This window comes from Gopherus flavomarginatus, unplaced genomic scaffold, assembly GCF_025201925.1.
Source record: "Gopherus flavomarginatus isolate rGopFla2 unplaced genomic scaffold, rGopFla2.mat.asm mat_scaffold_106_arrow_ctg1, whole genome shotgun sequence".
Lineage (NCBI taxonomy): Eukaryota > Metazoa > Chordata > Testudines > Testudinidae > Gopherus > Gopherus flavomarginatus.
In genome coordinates this window covers 51,534-71,267 of record NW_026114629.1, presented here as the reverse complement: position 1 = coordinate 71,267, position 19,734 = coordinate 51,534, and the positions used below count along the sequence as shown (strand labels likewise).

Below are 19,734 nucleotides of genomic sequence, written 5' to 3'. Positions count from 1 at the left end.
GCAGCTGGTCCTATCCCCCTAGGGCAGCGCTGGGCCCTGTTACTACTAAATTCTGAGCCAGAGTCTCCAGGTAACTGAAAGACCTCAGGGAATGTCCTAGGGTCTGGCAAGAAAGTGACTCTGCACAAACAACCCCACCTCATTTCTCCTCTCATTAGCGGTTGCCAGGAGGAAATCCAGCCATGGGAGAGCAAAGACCCTAGGAATGGGACTGTCCCAGCCAGAGGGGCAGGAAGAGAGGACAGGGGAAGGAGAGACTGAAAGGGGCAGTGGGAGAAATGAATGTGGGGGAGAGATTTCCAGCCCTCTAGTCCACCCAGACACATGTATTGCTGCATCCTGGGGCAGAACCACTTTCCAATGAACAAAACAAGGATCAGACAGAGCAAAAGCCAGTTCCTGACTCCATATTCCCCCTGCTGGGGTGTGGCTGCCGTGGGGTCAGTGTCTGAGGAAATCCCCCACAGTGACTCCTTTGGTTCTGCTCTTTTCTAGCCTTGTGTTCAGAGAAGGGGTGAGGGGAGAGAGAAGGGAGGTTAAAAATGTGTCTGTGGACTTAGCCTGGCAGGAGGGGCCAGGTCTAAATTGTAATAAACAGATTGAGCATTTCCCAGCATGACAGAATCTAGGGTGTCTGTCTGCAGGGAAAGGGCCTGGGGGAATTGTGATGTGAAATTAACTAAAACCGGTTCTGAAACGCCCACAACTGCCCTTCTCCCCCAGACAGGCTGCAGAATGTTTTGCTCCAGCTCATCCCAGCCTGGCGTGGGACAGGGAAGAGAAATGGCTGCAGTGGAGTCAGTCCAGGTAGAGATTATCGGGGGGTTGCTGGTGGGTTCCTGCTGGAGGAAAGGGAGAGCAAATACACCAGAGGTGGGAAGGTTTGCAGAGTCTGGTTTGGAGGTTGGAGCGGGGCAGGAAATTCACAGCGTGTGGAAAGGAGGAGGCCAGGGTGTGGCAGACCTGCTGGGAGTTATTTACTAAGTGGCCTAGATTCTAGGAACAGACCCGGGAGGTATGGATGTGGAAATGCCCTAATTTGTGAAGAGAGAAAATAACCCACCTACATGGAGCTAGTCAAACTGACCAGACTCCTACTGCTGGAGCCCGACCTCTCTAACCAGCAGCTGCTGTGAGATATGAAGGGGACACCCATGACTCAGGCTTATTGGAGCTGCCTCTCCCTTCATATCCCGCTCCTCACAATGAGGAGGGTGTTGGGCATCCTACCAGAGAGCTCTCCCTGGACCCTGCTAGGGGCTCCATCTCCTGTATCTGTCAGTGGCTAGTAGGGGGGTGATGGATATGCTGGGAGAGATAAGGGGCTCTCTCTTCATCCCCTCACCCTGGTATTTGCTGGATACTCTGAGCCAGGTCGACGTGGGACTCTCCTGACTACGATCCACCCAGAGCTTCCATTTGATTCACTCCTCTCTGCCACAAATAGTGGGGTTGTGAGTGGGGCAGCAAGTCCTTAGTGTTGGACTCTTGCTCTTTCAGGGGCCGGTGACCTTCAAGGAGATGGCTATGTATTTCACCAGGGAAGAGTGGGCTCTGCTGGACCCCACTCAGAGAGCCCTCTACTGGGATGTCATGCAGGAGAACTATGAGACTGTGACCTCGCTGGGTAAGGGTTCCTGTCCCTTCTGTTCTTGGAAGGGGAAATGAAGAGTGAAAGTTCACACCACCCCCATAATGCCATCTGTACCCTGTCCTGTTTCAGCATCACCCCAATAGGCCAGTGACACACATAATACCAGAGACCCTCCTCTGCTGCAGAACAGTTTGAGAACAGAGCACAAGAGCCATATTGCACAGTGTCAAATAGCTCCTGTTTGCTCAAGTGAAACTGAGGGTTAGGTCTGGCATAACTGTCCCATACCCCTAATCATTTTTGTTGCCCTTTTCTGAACCTTTTCCAATTCCAATATATCTATTTTTGAGATGGGGTGACATCTGCATGCAGTATTCAAGATGTGGGTGTATCATGGATTTATTTGCTGTTTTTACAAATATGATCTATGAGATATTCTGTCATATCTATCCTTTTCTTAATTATTTCCTACATTGTTCACTTTTTTTCACTACTGCTGCACATTGAGTGGATGTTTTCAGAGAACTATCCACAGTGACTCCAAGATCCATCTCTTGAGTGGAAACAACTAATTTAAAACCCATCATTTTGTATATATAGTTGGGATTGTGTTTTCCAATGGGCTGCACTATGTGCTATCCTGTCATCTAGCACTGCTGAGATCCTGGATTCAGTAATATCCCTGCCCTTCCTGTTCCCTTTCTCCACCGAACCCCGCCAGCCCATGCTTCCTGTTCCCAGCTTCCCCAGGATTCTCGCACTGTCTCTGAACCTCTCTGTCAGCAAGAAGCAGTGCGAGGGACACTTGCCCTCTGTCTGAGTCTTCGATTTCGGGGACATGGATTTACTTTCTCTGTGTTGTAAGAGGCTCTGTCATAATGAGTGTCTGTGACGTTACCCAGAGTACAATCTGGACTGTTAAATAGCTGTCCCTTCAGTCCTCCAGCATGGGGTGCCTTTTCCACTGTTTTCCCGCGAGAACAGCCCCTCTTGGCCACTTAACACACAGTCTCCAGCATGTAAGTCACTCCCAGCTACACAGTATTGAGTGCTGCTAGACAGCCACTCCTGAATTACACCTCAGGAGAAAACCAGTAAATTCTCAAGTGCCCAACTTTCCCCCAGAAATGTGCATCTTGCACTGTCCAGCACGCTACTGAACTACACAAGCTCATATGAAGTCTATCATTTAATCAGTGGAAAATGACATGCACCAGCTTGTTATCCCAAACAGAGTTTCCAACACACTTCAATCCACACATACTGGTTAGATGAACAATAAACCAAGATTGTTAACTACCAAAAACTAAAACTAGGCCTAGTCCATGAAAGGGGCACTCCCAGGAGAGACTGTATAAAGGCTGGAACATGAAACACCTTTGTAAACCTGAGACAGCTGCCTTGGGGACAATGACAGGGAGAATACCCCAAAGAGACTCCTTTGTTTCTGCTCTTCTCTGGCCTCCGACTGTTCCTTCCAAGGTGGAGTACTTTGCACTTGTCTCTACTGAATTTGATCCTATTTACTTCAGATCATTTCTCCCATTTGTCCAGATCATTTTGAATTTTCATAAAATCCTCCAAAGCACTTACAACCCCTCCCAGCTTGGTGTTGTCCGCAAATTTGATACGTGTAAGAGAGAGACTGTTACTGGGAGGGTTTCCCCATGTGTCAGAGGGTTACACCCTGGTGGGAGGGGGCTAGGCCTGTACTGGAATAAGGTTACTTTGTGCTTCACAGTGTGCCAGAACCTAGAATATGCATTAGCAGGGGAAAAGCTGGGGGAAATCGGCTTGTGGAATGGACAAAAACCTAGTCTGAATTCTCACACCTTGCCCTTTTAACCCCGGCAGGCCAGAGAATAACATCCATGTTTCGCTGCAGATCATCTCGTCCTCCCAGGGGCAAGGAAATGGCTGCAATGGAGCTGGCTCAGGTAAGAGATTATCAGGGAGGTGGTGGTGGGCTCTGCTTGGAGGTTGAGGAGCTTTAAATGCATAGGAGGGTGGGAATTGCTAGAGGTGGTGGGAAGCAGGAAATATCTCGGGTGGAGAAAGGGAGGGGACAGCATGTGACAAACCTGCTGAGACTTGTGTAGTGTAGGGCATGATGGGTTGTCACCCCCAGGAAGCAGTTTGTGGAGCTTCTGGGAACTGCTGTGTCCTCTAACCCTCACGCTGGGCTGACCCTTCTCACACTGCTTTGCTGGAGATTTCTCCAGCCTCTCCAGGGCCTGTTATCACCCAACACAACAGCAGGTGGCGCCATGTTGCCAACTAAGCTACCTGAGTGCTTTACCTAAGCCACTCAAGGACAGATAGAAGAGAAGAGCCAATTTCCCACTCCCCAACCTTGCACACTTGCTGTAGTATAAATCCAGAATGATACCATCTTATAGTGCACGGGGATCTCTATAATGCAAGATCATTAATATAGTTCACCTTCCCCTCGATATAGGACAGATGCGCACAACAAGCAGAGATTTTCCCCAGACACTTCACTCAAAATACGCTGGTTAAGATAAAGCATCAAACAAGTTTATTAACTGCAGAAAGATAGATTAAGTGATTATAAGTGATAACAAACAGATCAAAGCAGATTATTTAGCAAATAACCAAAACTCAGACTAAGCCTAACATGCTAGATGGCTAGAATTTGAATTAGCAATTTCTCACCCTGACTGATGGTACAAGCAGTCCCCCAAGTTTCCATACACAAGCTAGAAATCTCTTGATCCTGGGAGCAGCACTTCCCCCACATCAGTTTTTGTTTCTCAGGTGTTTCCAGGAGTTCTCTTGTGTGGGGAATGAGGCCAAGAGATGATGTCACACCCCACCTTATGTAGCTTTTCCATATGGTGGGAACCTTTTGTTCGAAACTCAGTTCCTAGTCCAGTTTGTGGAAAAATACAGGTACTAAAATGGAGTTTAGTGTCATGTGGTCTGGTCACAGGCCCTGCTGAGTCATAGTAGCCATGACTCCTAGGCTGGCTGAAACATTCATAGGAAGGCTAAGCTCTTCCACTGTCCATTGTTTTGGTGAGCCATCAGCGCTGTCTGCCTTCTTCATTGCTGTACCTGAAAGGCTCGTTGTGGGTGTTACCCAGAGTAAGCACATTTGAAATACAGATCAAGAGTCAATATCCATAACTTCAGATACGAACATCATATGTGCACACAAATAGGATAATCATATTCAGCAAATCAGAACTTTTCCAGTGACACCACACATGGTGCATCTTGTACAAAATAGATCATAATTATGTCCTAATCATATTATAATCATACCATTATGATGAATATGGGGGTGTAGTTTCAGATAGGTCCTAATTTCAAGGCACAGGAGTTGGGAATGGAAATTCCCCTCTTTGTGGAACAGGAAATAAACCTCCAGCCAGGGCTGGGACAACTTCCCAGAATCCCAGTGATGGAGCCTGACTCTCCTGGCATTTCATTAATTACCACCAACCCCAATCTTTGTGGCAACTGTAAACTTTATCAGTGATGATTTTGTACTCTCTTCTAAGTCATGGATAAGAATGTTAAATAGCACAGGGCCAAGAACCAATCCCGCAGGAACCTGCTAGAAAGAAATCCACTCGACCATGGTTCCCCATTTACTATCAGAGTTTTTAATCTATTTAATGTATGCCGTGTTTATTTTGTATCATTCTAGTTTTTTTAGTAAAAATATTGTGATGATCAAGTCATGTCCCTGACAGAAGTTTAGTTATATTACATCAATACTATTAGCTGCAACCAAACTTTTGATCTCATCCAATAAGGATATCCCGTTAGTTTGACAGGCTCTATTTTCTCTAAACTTTTGTTAATGGGCACTACAATAATGACCTTCTAACTTCTATTCTTTACTATTGACTTCCACTTTCTTCCATATATTTTATTTGGAGAGTGCTGGGATTCCTACCAGGGAGCCACTAACAGGGTCCAGAGACAGCCCCATCTCCTATATTTAGCTCTGGCTAGTAGCTATGTGATAAATGTGAAGACCCTGCTTCTATCTGTCAGCTGGGAGACACAAAGGTTCTCTCTCTCTACTCTCTGATGCCTCCTGGCTGCTGTAAGCAAGGTGGGGTGGGACTCTGTTAACATGTGCCTTCCGGAGCTTCCATTTCCCTGGTGCTGCTGTTCCGTGAATAGTGGGGTTGTGAGTGGGTCAGCATGTACTGAGTGTTGGACTCTTGCTCTTTCAGGGGCCGATGACCTTCGAGGAGGTGGCTGTGTATTTCTCCAGGGAAGAAGGGACTCTGCTGGACCCCACTCAGAGAGCCCTCTATAGGGATGTCATGCAGGAGAACTATGAGATGGTGGTCTTGCTGGGTAAGGATTCCTGTCCCTTCTGTTCTTGGAAGAGGAAATGACGAGTGAAGGTTCATGCCACCCCCACAATGCCATCTGTACCCTGTCCTGTTTCAGCATCACCCCAATAGGCCAGTGACACACATACTACCGGAGACCCTCCTCTGCTGCAGAACACTTTGGGAACAGAGCACAGGAGCAGTATCACACAATGTCAAATATCTCCTCTTTACTCAAGTAAAACTGGGGGTTACGTCCAGCATAATGAACAGAAGCTTCCTACCCCCAGCCTTCTCTCAAACCCTGAGCCTTCTCTACCCAAACCAGAATGTGCTTGGGGTGTAACAAGCAGACGGCTGGAATCAGAGCTGCCGGTCCAGGGTTACTTATCATACAGAGACTCAGTGCGTCCTTGAACGCTGGCTGGGAGTATCCAGACAGGGGAGCTCCAGCAGCAGAACTCTGAATCTCACCCAGGATTACAGATGACGCAACTCCTCACTGATCTAGATTGTACCCTAGCATGTGAAAATGGCCTAGGTTGGTAGTGACATTTCTTGAGACATGGAGAGTCTTGCTCCCATATCACCAGGTGTAATAAAAATAACAGGAAAAGCCAAATATGGAAAACTGATTGTTCAGCTTGCTTTTGACCTGCATCATATTTTGCAATATATTCCAAATAAGGAAATTAATGTGCAACGTATGTGTCATTGTTTATGGTTTTAAGTTGTAAAAGGCTTGTGTGATTTTTAGCTCGGGGACAGTATTCCAATAGCTGTCGCCCCCTGCGTCCTTGTAACCAAGAAAAGAGCCTCAGACTGAGCTGATTCAAAATCAATCCTGTGGTTGTTTTCCACAACAGCCTTAATAGGTCCCTGTGATGGATGTAAGGCTACGTCTAGACTACCCACTGTATCGGTGGGTTAAAATCGATTGCTCGGGGATAGATATATCGCGTCTCATCTAGACGCCATATATCGATCCCCGAGCGCGCTTATATCGATTCCGGAACTCCACCAACCCCAACCGAGTTGTGGATTCGACAGGGGGAGCCGCGGACATCGATCCCGCGCGGTGAGGATGGGTTAGTAATCCGATCTTAGATATTCTACTTCAGCTACATTATTCACGTAGCTGAAGTTGCGTATCTAAGATCGATTTCCCCCCGTAGTGTAGACCAGTCCTTAATGTCTTCACACCTTCCCCCTGCAGGAGAATGGCTATTGGACCAGCTGTTTGCCTTGCTGTCTCCGAGGAACTGGTCTGTGGGTGTTCCCCAGAACTGAAACTTTTTCAGTAATATCATACTGTAAAATCTCACAATTTTACATACAGTGTTACTACACATTTTAACAGGAGGATAATATTCACTAGGTTATGTGTTTTCTAATGATACCTCACAAGCCATACTGGGTACAAAATTGATCATAATTTTCTAGAAGAGTGAACACAGGGATATAGACTGACACAGTGTCTGTGTGTGTGTTCCCAGCAGATATGTGAGTATTTCAATCCCTCATAAGCACAATGTTTGGCATCTTCAAGGATCTGGGGAACTGATCCTGGGAATTCACTAGTTTAGCAAGTGTGAGACTGCATGAAATTGTGAGACCCTTTGGTATTAATAAAATAATATAATCTGATAAAATTGCAATAAATCATGCTAGGTATGCCATGTAAAGTGTCAGTGAAAATGTTATGGTTTGCCAAGTATGATAATTTTGTTTCTATGTTTCTATCACCTTTGTATTGTGAGTTACAGATATGTAGGGTATATCTGTATTTCCAGACTTGTGCAGTTTTTCTGGGTGACACCCCCAGACATATTGGCATCAACATTGCCTAGCGTGTTTGATGGCCCATTGAGGGTCATCAGCTGTACAATGAGCCCATGGACCAAGGGGATACACCTATTGAGTCAGCAAAACATGCTGGGGTATGCCTGTGTAATGAGACCTCCAAAGCTTTTCCATGCCATGTCCTGTGAAGCTTGTGTTTGGGACACAGGAAGTACAAGCCACATGGCAAAAGGAATATAAAGCGCAGCTGCATCATCTCCATCTTGTCTTCAATCCCCCTTCCTAGCTCTGGAGCAACTTCTCTACAAATTGAACCCTGGAACAAAGGACTGAATGACCCATCCAAGCTGTGGATGCGTTCCAGACAGACTTTCAAGCCAGTAACTCACCAATACTGCTAAGAACCTGATATATCCATTTTCAAATGTATCTGATTGCTTTTCCATTTAACTTCTTTCTGTCTTTCTTTCGTTTAAACCTTTAGTTTAGATGCTAAAGAATAGTCTGGAAGGATGGAATTTAACTTCATTCTTTCATTTGTTCTTTCTTCTAAACATTTAGTTTAACTGCTAAAGGATTGGCTGTCAGCATGGTATTTTGGATGAGATCCAAACCTATAGTGACTGGGTAATGTGGCTGACCTTCCACCCACCCACTTCCTGGATCCAATTAGGATCACTCTCCTGCTGCCCTCTGGCCATGCTGTATCACAGTGAGCAGAGTTTTTAAATAACCTCTCACTGTACGGGACCTAGTTGCTGATTAGGAATCAGAAAACTGTCATGCAATAAAGGGGGCCGTGTGATTTCTTTTTTCAGAGTCTCGTTAACCAGTGTGTGGGATCAGAAGCACAGTTTGTGACTGGTCAGTGAGTTTAACTTCAGTGTTAACCACCAGTTTGGGGAGCATCTGCTCTCCCTTTTTCAGCCTGCTCTGACCTTGGCATTTTCATTGAGGACTGCCCCAGGCACACCAGGTCACACTAAGCACTGAAGATAAATTAATAGAATGCTTTTGATGATTAAGTTTTATGAAATCAACTGAACTCCTTTGTTTTCTTTCATCTGAGCAGGGTTTCTGGTTTTCCAACGTGATGTGATCTCCCAGCTGGAACAAGGGGAAGAGCCATGGGTCCCAGAGCTGCAGGGTTCAGAGGAAAGAGAGATCCTGAGATCTCCCCGCACAGATGAGGAAACATTAAACCAACTCAGAATCCGTAAGTGCCTGAAAGAAACATCTGGGATGCCCTACAAAGGTCTTGGGGAGTCTCTCAGTTCATTATTGTCTATAGCAGGGGTCGCATCAACAGGGTAAATATAGGTCAAGGCTTGCTATAGATCCTAGCGGACACCGGCAGTAGCTTTCTCCCTTCCCCCTGCGAAGTTGGATGAGATGTGAAGGCTGAATTGATCCCCTCCTCTCTCCTGTTGGGAGGAGCTGAGTTCCTGATTTTTATTGGACCTCTCTCCAGCACTTGTTTTGGTTTGGCCTTCCCCTTTCCATCCCTGTTTGAGGTTTCTGTCTCTATCACAGCAGGTGATGCAATGACATGTGAGAAAGAGGAGCAGAATTCTCAGCAGGGAAATGTTGAGCAAGTGGATAAACACAGAGCATTATCGCAAAGAATGAAAAGGAATGTGTCCAGCAGTCACGAGCAGGGAAGATCCTGTGAGGTTCAGCACAGACCAGAAAAAGAGCAGGGAAACCAGCCAGGGGAGAAAATGGATAAATTTATTTCCTGTCAGGGAACTCAGAAGGGCCTTAAGGAAACCAGAATACAGCAGGAAATCTGCAGGGAAAAGCAAAAAAATACCAGCGCTGAGTGTGGGAAAAACTTCACTTACAGATCAGGCCTTTCTCAACATCAGAGAATCCACACAGGGGAGAGGCCCTATGAATGCCATGAGTGTGGAAAACTCTTCACTCAAAGATCAGCTCTTATTAGGCATCAGAGAATCCACACAGGGGAGCGGCCCTATGAATGCCGTGAGTGTGGGAAGTGCTTCAGTAACAGATCAGTCCTTATTACCCATCAGAGAATCCACACAGGAGACAGGCCCAGCAAATGCCGTGAGTGTGGGAAAACCTTCAATCGCAGCTCAAACCTTATTAGGCATCAGAGAATCCACACAAGCGAGAGGCCCAGCGAATGCCGCCAGCAGGCCTGCACGATTCGTAAAGCGGCAAGGGCCACATTACTCTAAAGAAAACAGCTAAGGGCGGAAACCCTCCAGCCCTGCGGAACCACCCCCACCTCAGGACTTCCCGGCCCGGTGGAAACACCCCGCTCAGCCCTGCAGAAACAAACCCTCCTTCCCCAGCACCGCCCCACCAAAACAGCTGTGGGTCAAAAAGGAAGGTTGGGGGTGGGGTGGTGGTACTTGATTTTAAATCAACCAGGGGCCACCAGCTGAAGAGGTGGCTGGGAGCCCTCAGAGTCAAATTAAAGGGCTCGGTGGCTGAGGGAACCCGGAGCTTTGTGGGGCTGGGGCAGCGATTCAAAAGGCCCAGAGCTGTTGCTGAGAGGAGCCTAAGCTCTTGAAATCCCAGCCCCACTCCATCCGCTGGAGCTGTGGCCGGGATTAAAAGGGCTCTGGGCTGCCTTCAGCCGCAGGGATCTCTGAGCCCTTTAAATCTCAGCCGCTGCTGGGATTCAAAGGGCTCTGGGCTGCTCGTGGTGGCAGAGAAGTGATTGAGGATGTCACCCTAAACCAGTGGTCCCCAAACATTTTACACTGTGCCCTCTTATCCATGGCTGTGGCCCCTCAGAAGCCACAGTTGAGAACTGGGGCTGGGAGTGGGGCTGTTGCTTGCTGGGGAGAGGGGTGTGGACAGTGGTAAAGGGGTCGACGCCGGGCTGGGAGCCAGAGTCTCAGGCTGAGGGAGGGGTTGGAGAAGAGCTGGGACAGAGTGCTGCTGAGTAATGCTCCCTCCCTCCCCTGCATAGGGGCTGGCTCAGGCCCTGAGGTGCCTACCCCTCCATCAGGACGCAATAGGTATGTTCTGCTGCCCTTCACTCATACAGGAAGGAGAATAACATTTCATTCCACTCAATCCTAAAGTGATTTGTAACCCACCACCATCCCAAACTGGTCATTTTGGGAAAGCGGCCCCACCATGCTGCATACCTAGGCAGAGTAGGTGTGTCTATGCAAACACGGTCTGTTCCTGAAGTCTTTCCCCCAGTTCCTCACTAGATGTGAGTCGGGAGCTCATTCAGCCCCTGCTTATGCTTAGTATTTAAAAACTCCATCTTATCCCTATCTCTGCCGGCCTTAAATTTCTCTTCCTGTCCATTTCCTGACAGCTCAGGTGAGGTGACCGAGTGGTTAAGATGATGGACTGCTTATGCATTGTGCTCTGCACGCATAGGTTTGAATCCCATCCTCATTGGAGGCATTTGGTCTTCACACCTCCTTTATAGACAGCCATCGTCCCCTTTGGTACAATAACAGCTCTAGCAATGTTGCTTCCTACAAACAAAAACCTTCTGAGAAATTCAGACCCCTTCATTGCTTTAAATAAAATGTCTAAATCCCACATTTCTAAAATGTTTTTCTCTAGTCCTGTATTTCTTAGCTTTTCTCTCAAAAGGTAACATCCTCATAATCTCCCCCAAACACCCTGGGACCTGCCCAAATTCTTAAAATACTCCCATCCTGAGCAAGGCCTCAACAGTGAACCAGAGCTAGTGTCTAGGCCAAGCTGTTCTGAAGGAGGCAACTCAAACATTTTCTCTCTGCTTCCCTTGGCAAAGTCTGACTGGGAAAAGAAAATCCCCCAAAGTGAAAATTTTCTGCTGAAAAACCAATACTAGTCTGTTTGGGGACTTTGGTTTGAATGCATTATTATTATTCTCTTCTGATTTCTGAATCAGTTTTGTCATCCAGGTGTGTTTCCAGCTGTTGAGTTGTGGGGAGAGAGGCCAAGTTATGATGTCTCTACCCTTCTTTCATAGTTCCTTCCAACTTTCTAGAAAGCTCCTTTGCTAGGATGTGAGTCAAGCAGTGCCCATTGTTGCTGTGTTATCTCGGAGAAGTCTGCATTGTACACGGTTCCTGGGATAGTCCTTGGGAGTGTGGATCCCTTTCATGGGCCAGCAGCGAGTCTGGTTCCTCCATTGTCACACCTGAAAGGCTGGTGGTGGGCATTTCCCAACCTCATAACATATCTCAGTAACACACACAGAGCAAACTTCATAACTTCCCAGGCAATGCTACACACACAGACCAACACAATATTAATGTTCAAAAGATCAAGACTTTTGAAATGATACCTCACCAGGCAGACTTTGTACAAACCGTATCATCTTTATATGAGAGTGGTGAATATGGGGCTTCGAGGTGCTACTCTGAGCACAGCGTGCCACATCTGGGCTGACATTGCAATGGAGATGTACCCGTAGAGTCCATCTCTGCTAGGATAAAGATGGCAGCATGGCTGGCCTGGGTCATCTGACTTGAGCTCATGGAGCTAACGCTGAGGGGCTAAAAACTGTGGTGCAGATATTTGTGTTCACGCTGAAGCCTGGGTTCAGAAACCCTCACCCTCCTGCGGTGTCTGAGGTTGGGCGCAAGCCCATCTGTCTGCACTGTAATGTTATAGTCTTGCAGCCCAAGCCCCATAACCCTGAGTCAGCTGGCCGGCCTTTGGGACAGGTGCCCTGCGTGTTTTAATCACAGTGTAGACATAACATTAGGATACATCTACAGTGCAATGAAACACCATGGCTGGCCCATGTCAGATTAATCAGGGTCATGCGGCTTGGTCTGTGAAGTTGCATTATACGTATCTTGGCTCAGGCTCTGTACCCTGCTCTAGGAGCCCAGAAAGTTGAGAGGGAGTTTAGCGAGTGGAAATGGTAAAACCGCAGTGAAGTATTACCCTGGACTCATGGCATTTCTCCATCGGTCTGTCTGCTTTGGGAGAGGGACTTAAACATGTCCTGCTGCAGTTGTTATTTCAAAGGGTGGTTTAGGATTTTCATTCTCAAACATGGTGCACAAAGTAGGACTCAATCCTCAGTGTAAATAAACAAGCTACCAACACATCAGAGATTCCAATAACAGTGGCAGGTATTCTCTGGGCACTGAGATTTTTCAAGGAGTTGGTGGCTCCTTTCTTTCCTCTTCCTGGAGTAAACTCAGCTTTTTATTCCATCCTTGATGATTCATGGGATAATAGCAGCAGCCTGAAAAAAGAGGAGAGGGAATATCTCACTGCCAGGGGTGAAGGTGGCCACGTCCCCTCTGTTTGACCATTGCCATTGCAGGAGAGAAGGTTTCAGTGGAATTGAATGCTCTGGCTCAGACAAGTGACACTGGAAGATTTTACTGTTCATGGATCCATGCAAAGGAAATTGTGTCTCTGTGTGAAAATGGGGAGGGAAATGAAACACCCACATGGTGGCATCTAAGGCAGAAGGGACCCCTATAGGATTAGAACAGAATAAATTCTCAAGCAGCATGTTTCTTACTTTGCCCATCTGTCAATTTTGATGATTATCAATGGAAATATTTTGCCATTGGGTTGTGTGTTTACACAGAAATTGACATTTACTAACAAATAAGTAATTCTTCCAAGCCTGCCTAGTCTGCCAGTGCTGAGTTTAGATGGACAGAGTCACTCTTCCCCTTCCCCATGCCAGGCCTGGGCTCTCCATGCTGCCCACTTTCCGCAATGTTGAGATCCATCCCTGATCTCCCCTCAGACCTCTGCCCCCCACTCCCACTTCTGGGATCCACTCCCCACACTGTCCAAATGCCCTGCTTCTAGGATCCCTCCCCCTTGCCCTTCCTCCCCTCTGAGCAAAAGCTCTGCACTATTCCCACACTGGAAATTGAACCCCAGGCCACCTGGGTGAAAACCAGGAATCCAGATCACTAGACCACATGAGCCTGGGATTGTGCTGCTGGTCTACTAAGACAACCCCTCATGAGAGCAGCAGCACCACCCAGCAGGGATTGCACACAGGGCTGCATTAACCCTTCAGGTGCTGAGGTTTTCCCTCTGTCCATTCCCAGTGCCTGTGATCAGGAAATAGACATCAGGGCTCCCAGGTGCTGCACAGACCATGACTGAGATCAGGACCCCACATTGCACTAGGTGCTGTACAATCCCTGGCCAACACTGGGACTCCCAGGGGGTTCCCCTCAATTTCCGTGATCCTCTGCTGCCCAACTTCTTCTGACTCCCTCTGGCTCACCCCCCCCGCAAAAAACCCACCTTTCCAAGCAGTCCTCCATTCCCTGCCCCCTAATTTTGCTTTCACACCCTGGGACCATCTCCTCTCTTCGTCCCTCCTCTCCCCCCGAGGTGAGCAGAGATGGAGGCTACTTCAGCCAGCAGAGTCAGCCCCAGCGACCCGCCTGGGGCAGTGTTTGCAGACACAGGGAGGGAGCAGCTGGGAGTTGTGGGTACTGGGAAGAAGGAGGCAGGAGAACAAAGCCCAGAGCCTGGGGGCGGGGCTCTGGCACTGACTGGGGCAGGGCAGCTCCTTGGAGCGGGGCTCTGGCACAGGCAATGGGCGGGGCAGCTCCTGGGGGAGGAGCTCTAGCAGAGGCCGGGGGCGGGAGCAGCTCCTGGAGCGGGGCTCTGGCACAGGCAAGGGGTGGGGCAGCTCCTGGGGGTGGGGCTCTGGGGGCAGTGGGATGTAAGGTCAGCTGCTCCCCCCTCCCTGCTCCTGCGGAGGCTGAGTGAGTCCCCCCCCAACAGCCTCAGGGGTCAGGGTGGGCGGGAGTGCGGGGCCAGCAGCAGCACAGCCCGCCCCGCTTCCCTGGGCTGCCCCGCACACCTCGGGCTGATCGCTCTGCCATGGCATCCTCATGAATCGCTGCTCCCTGCCCGCCAGGCTCGGCTTCAGCCACAGCAACATCGGGTGCCCCAGGGAGCCCAGCTAGGCTGGTTCTTGGGGTAGTGGAAGGTTAGGGGAAGAGGAAGCTCCAGATAGTGGCAGAAGGGGTGGGGGAGGGGAGAGAAGCGGAGCTGGAGTGGGGGAGGAGAAGCCCCGGACTGGACTGGAGCCACGCTGGGGAGGGGATGGGGGAGGAGAAGCCCTGGGCCCCTGCAGGAGCTGCAGTTGGGGGAGGGAGAGGGAGAAGCACCAAGCTGGGGAAGAGGAGGAGAAGCCACGCTGGGTTGGTGTTATATCCTTGGGGGCAGCCAGTTTAGGAAGAAATCACTTGAGGCCAGACAGCAGACAGTTAACAAAAGTACCATTTATTTACAGACACAGAGCTCGCCTAACAGGCTGAAGCTGGCTGGGCTATCCCTAATAATCTAACTCAGTTGCCATAGGAATAAAAGCCATTACAACAAAATACACAACATTTTCCTCCCCCGCTGATAAGAACACCTCCCCTAAATAAAACACACACTAGACTAGAGGCAGCAAAGAATCCTGTGGCACCTTATAGACTAACAGACGTTTTGGAGCATAAGCTTTCGTGGGTGAATACCCATTTCGTCAGATGCATGTAGTGGAAAGTTCCAGGGGCAGGTATATATATGCAGGCAAGCTACAGATAATGAGGCAGTTCAATCAGGGAGGATGAGGCCCTGTTCCAGCAGTTGAGGTGTGAAATCCAAGAGAGGAGAAACTGGTTTTGTAATTGGCAAGCCATTCACAGTCTTTGTTTAATCCTGAGCTGATGGTGTCAAATTTGCAGATGAACTGAAGCTCAGCAGTTTCTCTTTGAAGTCTGGTCCTGAAGTTTTTTTGCTGCAGGATGGCCACCTTAAGGTCTGCTATAGTGTGGCCAGGGAGGTTGAAATGCTCTCCTACAGGTTTTTGTATATTGCCACTCCTAATATCTGATTTGTGTCCGTTCACCTTTTTCTGTAGCGACTGTCCAGTTTGGCCTATGTACATAGCAAAGGGGCATTGCTGGCATATGATGGCAGGTGAATGAACCGGTGATGGTGTGGCTGATGTGGTTAGGTCCTGTGATGTTGTCACTGGTGTAGATATATGGGCAGAGTTGGCATTGAGGTTTGTTGCATGGATTGGTTCCTGAGCTAGAGTTACTATGGAGCAGTGTGCGGTTACTGGTGAGAATATGTTTCAGGTCGGCAGGTTGCCTGTGTGGAAGGACTGGCCTGCCACCCAAGGCCTGTGAAAGTGTGCGATCATTGTCCAGGATGGGTTGTAGATCCCTGATGATGCATCAGAGAGGTTTTAGCTGGGGACTGTATGTGATGGCCAGTGGAGTCTTGCTGGTTTCTTTCTTGGGTTTATCTTGCAGTAGGAGGCTGCTGGGTACAGCAGAGAAACTGCTGAGCTTCAGTTCATCTGCAAATTTGACACCATCAGCTCAGGATTAAACAAAGACTGTGAATGGCTTGCCAATTACAAAACCAGTTTCTCCTTCCTTGGTTTTCACACCTCAACTGCTAGAACAGGGCCTCATCCTCCCTGATTGAACTGCCTCATTATCTCTAGCTTGCCTGCATATATATACCTGCCCCTGGAACTTTCCACTACATGCATCTGACGAAGTGGGTATTCACCCACGAAAGCTTGTGCTCCAAAACGTCTGTTAGTCTATAAGGTGCCACAGGATTTTTTGCTGCTTTTACAGATCCAGACTAACACGGCTACCCCTCTGATACTAGACTAGAGAAGGAGGGTAGACTGCCTCCATTCCAGGCTAAACCCGGGGATTATTTTGTCCCATAACTGTAGGTTCACTCTAGCTAAAGATCCAGCCGATGAGGAGGCCTTCTGTCTCTAGGTGGATTACGGCAAACTTCTGGTGTTGTTGCACCAAAAAGTACCATGGGCTTAGGGTCTGCAGCACAAACAGGTGAGGAGGTGGTATCAGCTCATGCTGGGCAAAGGGGTATCTCAACCGCTGGCAGTAAGGGAGGAGAACAGTCAGGAACAGGTGACTCGTGAGTCAGTGTCTGACCAGAAGAGGTGAAGTCACACCACTCAACTGCAGATGTGTCTGAGGACTGGCATGATCTGGCAACAGCTGATCTACATGTCGCCGCCAGGTAAGATTCTCTGCAGTCCGAACTGTGTAGGAAACAGTTCCTGTTTGAGTGATGATCGTGGCAGGGACCCATTTAGCTCCAGAAGTATAATTCCGAGCCAAAACTGGCTGTCCCGGGCTAAAGGTTCGGTCTTTTGCTCTGGGTGCACATCTGATGACTTGATGTTGCTGCTGATGTTGCACAATTTGTCAGGGTTCAGAAGGTTTCAGCAGATCAAAGCAAGTGTGCAGCTGTCGTCCCATCATTAGAAAGGCCGGGGATGCCTGGGTGGTAGCATGAGGTGTGTTTCTGTAGGAAAGTAAGAAGGTATCCAGACGCTTTTGAATGGAGTGTTGTCCCCTTGCTGATTTCAAAGCGTGTTTCATTGTCTGCACAAATCTTTCAGCTAATCCATTGGTAGATGGATGATATGGTGCTGACGTGATGCGGTGTATCCCATTTGCCTTCATAAAATTTTGAAACTCCTGAGAGACGAACTGCAGTCCGTTGTCGCTCACAAGTTGTTCTGGGAGACCAAAACAACTAAAGAGTCCCCGTAGTTTTTGGACAGTACTCTCTGCAGTAGTGGACTGGATTATAGAGGCTTCTGGCCATTTAGAATGGGCATCTACTGCCACCAAGAACATGCTTCCTTCAAGGGGGCCAGCAAAGTCAATGTGAATACGTTGCCACGGGTTTTCAGGCCAGTCTCATGGGTGTAGGGGTGTCCACTGGGGTGCATTCCTCATACCCTGACATGACATACAAGCTTTTGCTTTCTCTTCAATAGCACTGTCCAATCCAGGCCACCAAAAATAGCTTTGTGAAATTTCCTTCATGTGCACTATTCCACAGTGACTGGAATGTAGCTGTTCTAACATCTGTGATCTCAGTGGTGGTGGAATAATGACACGTCTCCCCCACAACAAACAACCGGATTGGACCGATAACTCCGTCCTCCTGGACATGTAGGTAACAAGGTCGGATGAGACCGGAAATGTTTGTCGAGATTTTCCATGCATCACCAGGTCCATAACTTGGGACAATACTGGGCCAACGCCAGTTGCCTTCTTTATCTGAGTAGCAGTGATGGGTGTATTCTCTACCTGATCAAAGTAGAAGATTTCCTTTTGGGCACTATCTTGATGTTTGATCGGCAAAGGCAACCTTGAGAGGCCATCTGCATTGCCGTGCAGAGTGGATTTCCGATATTTAATTTTATAAGTGTGTGCTGAAAGTAACAATGCCCAACGTTGCATACAACTAGCAGCTAATGGGGGAATGCCTGTGTAGGGTCCAAAAATTGACGTCAGATGTCGATGGTATGTGAGAAGAGTAAACTTTCGCCCAAACAGGTACTGATCAAACTTCCGAATTCCAGAAACAATTCCTAATGCCTCACGTTCGATTTGGGAGTAGTTAGTTTTTGCTTTGCTTAGAGTGCATGAAGCAAAAGCAATAGGTCTCTCTTCTCCAGAAGGCATAATGTGTGACACGACTGCTCCCTTTCCATAAGGGGAGGCATCACAGGCAATTATAGGGGTAAGGATGGATCAAAGTGTGTTAGAACTTCAGAATTTAGCAGTGCATCCTTAGCTTTGTTAAATGCAACATCACAGGCGTCAGTCCACTTCCAGGCCTTGTTCTGCCCCAGGAGCTCATGAAGTGGTTTTAGCAGTGTGGCTAACTGTGAGATGAACTTTCCATAATAGTTCAGTAGTCCTAGAAACGACTGCAGCTGGCTTACATTTCAATGTGGGGGAGCCTCTACCATAGCTTTAACTTTTTCAGGGGCCTTATGAAGACCTGCAGAATCAATGATGTGTCCCAAATATTCAACAGAGAGCTTGAAGAATTCACACTTGTCTTTGTGAAGTCTTAGGCCATACTCTTCCAGTCTTTGTAGGGTAGCCTCTAAATTCTTTAAGTGATCCTCTTCATTCCTTCCAGTGACCAGGATATCATCCAGATAGCACTGAACTCCTGACAAGCCACACAAGATCTGGTCCATAGCCCTCTGGAACAGGGCGGGAGCAGACATTATTTCGAAGGGTAGGCGACAGTATCGATAAAGCCCCTTATGAGTCACAATAGTCAACAGATCTTAGGACTTATAATCGACATGCATCTGTAAATATGCTTGACTCAGATCAATCTTACTGAACTTTTGTCCCCGAGCCAGGCCTGCGAAGAGGTCATCTATGCAGGGAAGAGGGTATTGCTCTGCACACAACACTGGGTTGACAATGACTTTAAAATCACCACAAATCCAGAGAGAGCCATCTTTCTTCACTGTTGGAACGATAGGAGTGGCCCATGAACTATGGGTAACTGGTGTTAGGACTCCATTGGTGACCAGGCGCTCCAGGTCTGTTTCGACTTTTGGCCTGATGGCATATGGCACAGTACAGGCTTTCAGATATTTTGGTGGACTATCAGGTTTAATGTTCAATGTGACAGTGATTCCTTTCATACGTCCCAAATCATCTCCAAAAACAGCAGCATGTTTCCTTAGTATAGGGGTTAGACTGGTTTCTTCTTTAGTCATCCAGTGCACTTCTGCCCGGGTCAGCTGAATCTTCCTTGTGTTGCTGGAGCAGCACTGGAATCCCATCCTCGTCGCCACTTGTTATATCCTTGGGGGCAGCCGGTTTAGGAAGAAATCACTTGAGGCCAGACAGCAGACAGCTAACAAAACTACCATTTATTTACAGACACAAAGCTAACCCAACTGGCCGAAGCTGGCTGGGCTAACCCCTAATAATCTAACTAAGTTGCCATGGGAACAAAAACCATGACAACCAAATACAGAACAGTGGGCACCCTGCTGTGTGGGAGGGATCACAGTAACCCAGACTCAGGGCTGGAACAGGCCCCTGATTGAGGGGGTGGCTGGATGGTTTACAGCACCCTGATGTCTCAGACAATGTGTTTCTCCCAAAGCCTCAGATCTGCATCCCCAGAAGGCTCCTGCACTGCCTCCGCTCCTTTCACCTTCTACAGCAAGGAGCAGCAGCAAGGGTCAGGGATGAGCCATAGGCA

The 19,734-nt window shown here is 48.2% G+C and overlaps 1 protein-coding gene across 2 annotated transcripts in view; it reads left to right on the top strand.

The window, feature by feature from the left end:
* Positions 1–725: 725 nt before the first annotated feature.
* LOC127041937 (zinc finger protein 558-like) overlaps positions 726–19,734 on the top strand; it is a 59,945-nt gene continuing 40,936 nt past the window's right edge. The window contains exons 1-4 of one of the 2 annotated variants that reach the window (XM_050935686.1): positions 726–807; positions 1,501–1,627; positions 3,449–3,531; positions 5,809–6,306. In XM_050935686.1, the coding sequence (XP_050791643.1) occupies positions 736–807; positions 1,501–1,627; positions 3,449–3,531; positions 5,809–5,976 (450 nt within the window). In that variant the 5' untranslated portion in view covers positions 726–735 and the 3' untranslated portion in view covers positions 5,977–6,306. Of the gene's footprint in view, positions 808–1,500; positions 1,628–3,448; positions 3,532–5,808; positions 6,307–19,734 lie in introns of those variants that run through there. The other variant, XM_050935687.1, reaches the window with a different exon arrangement.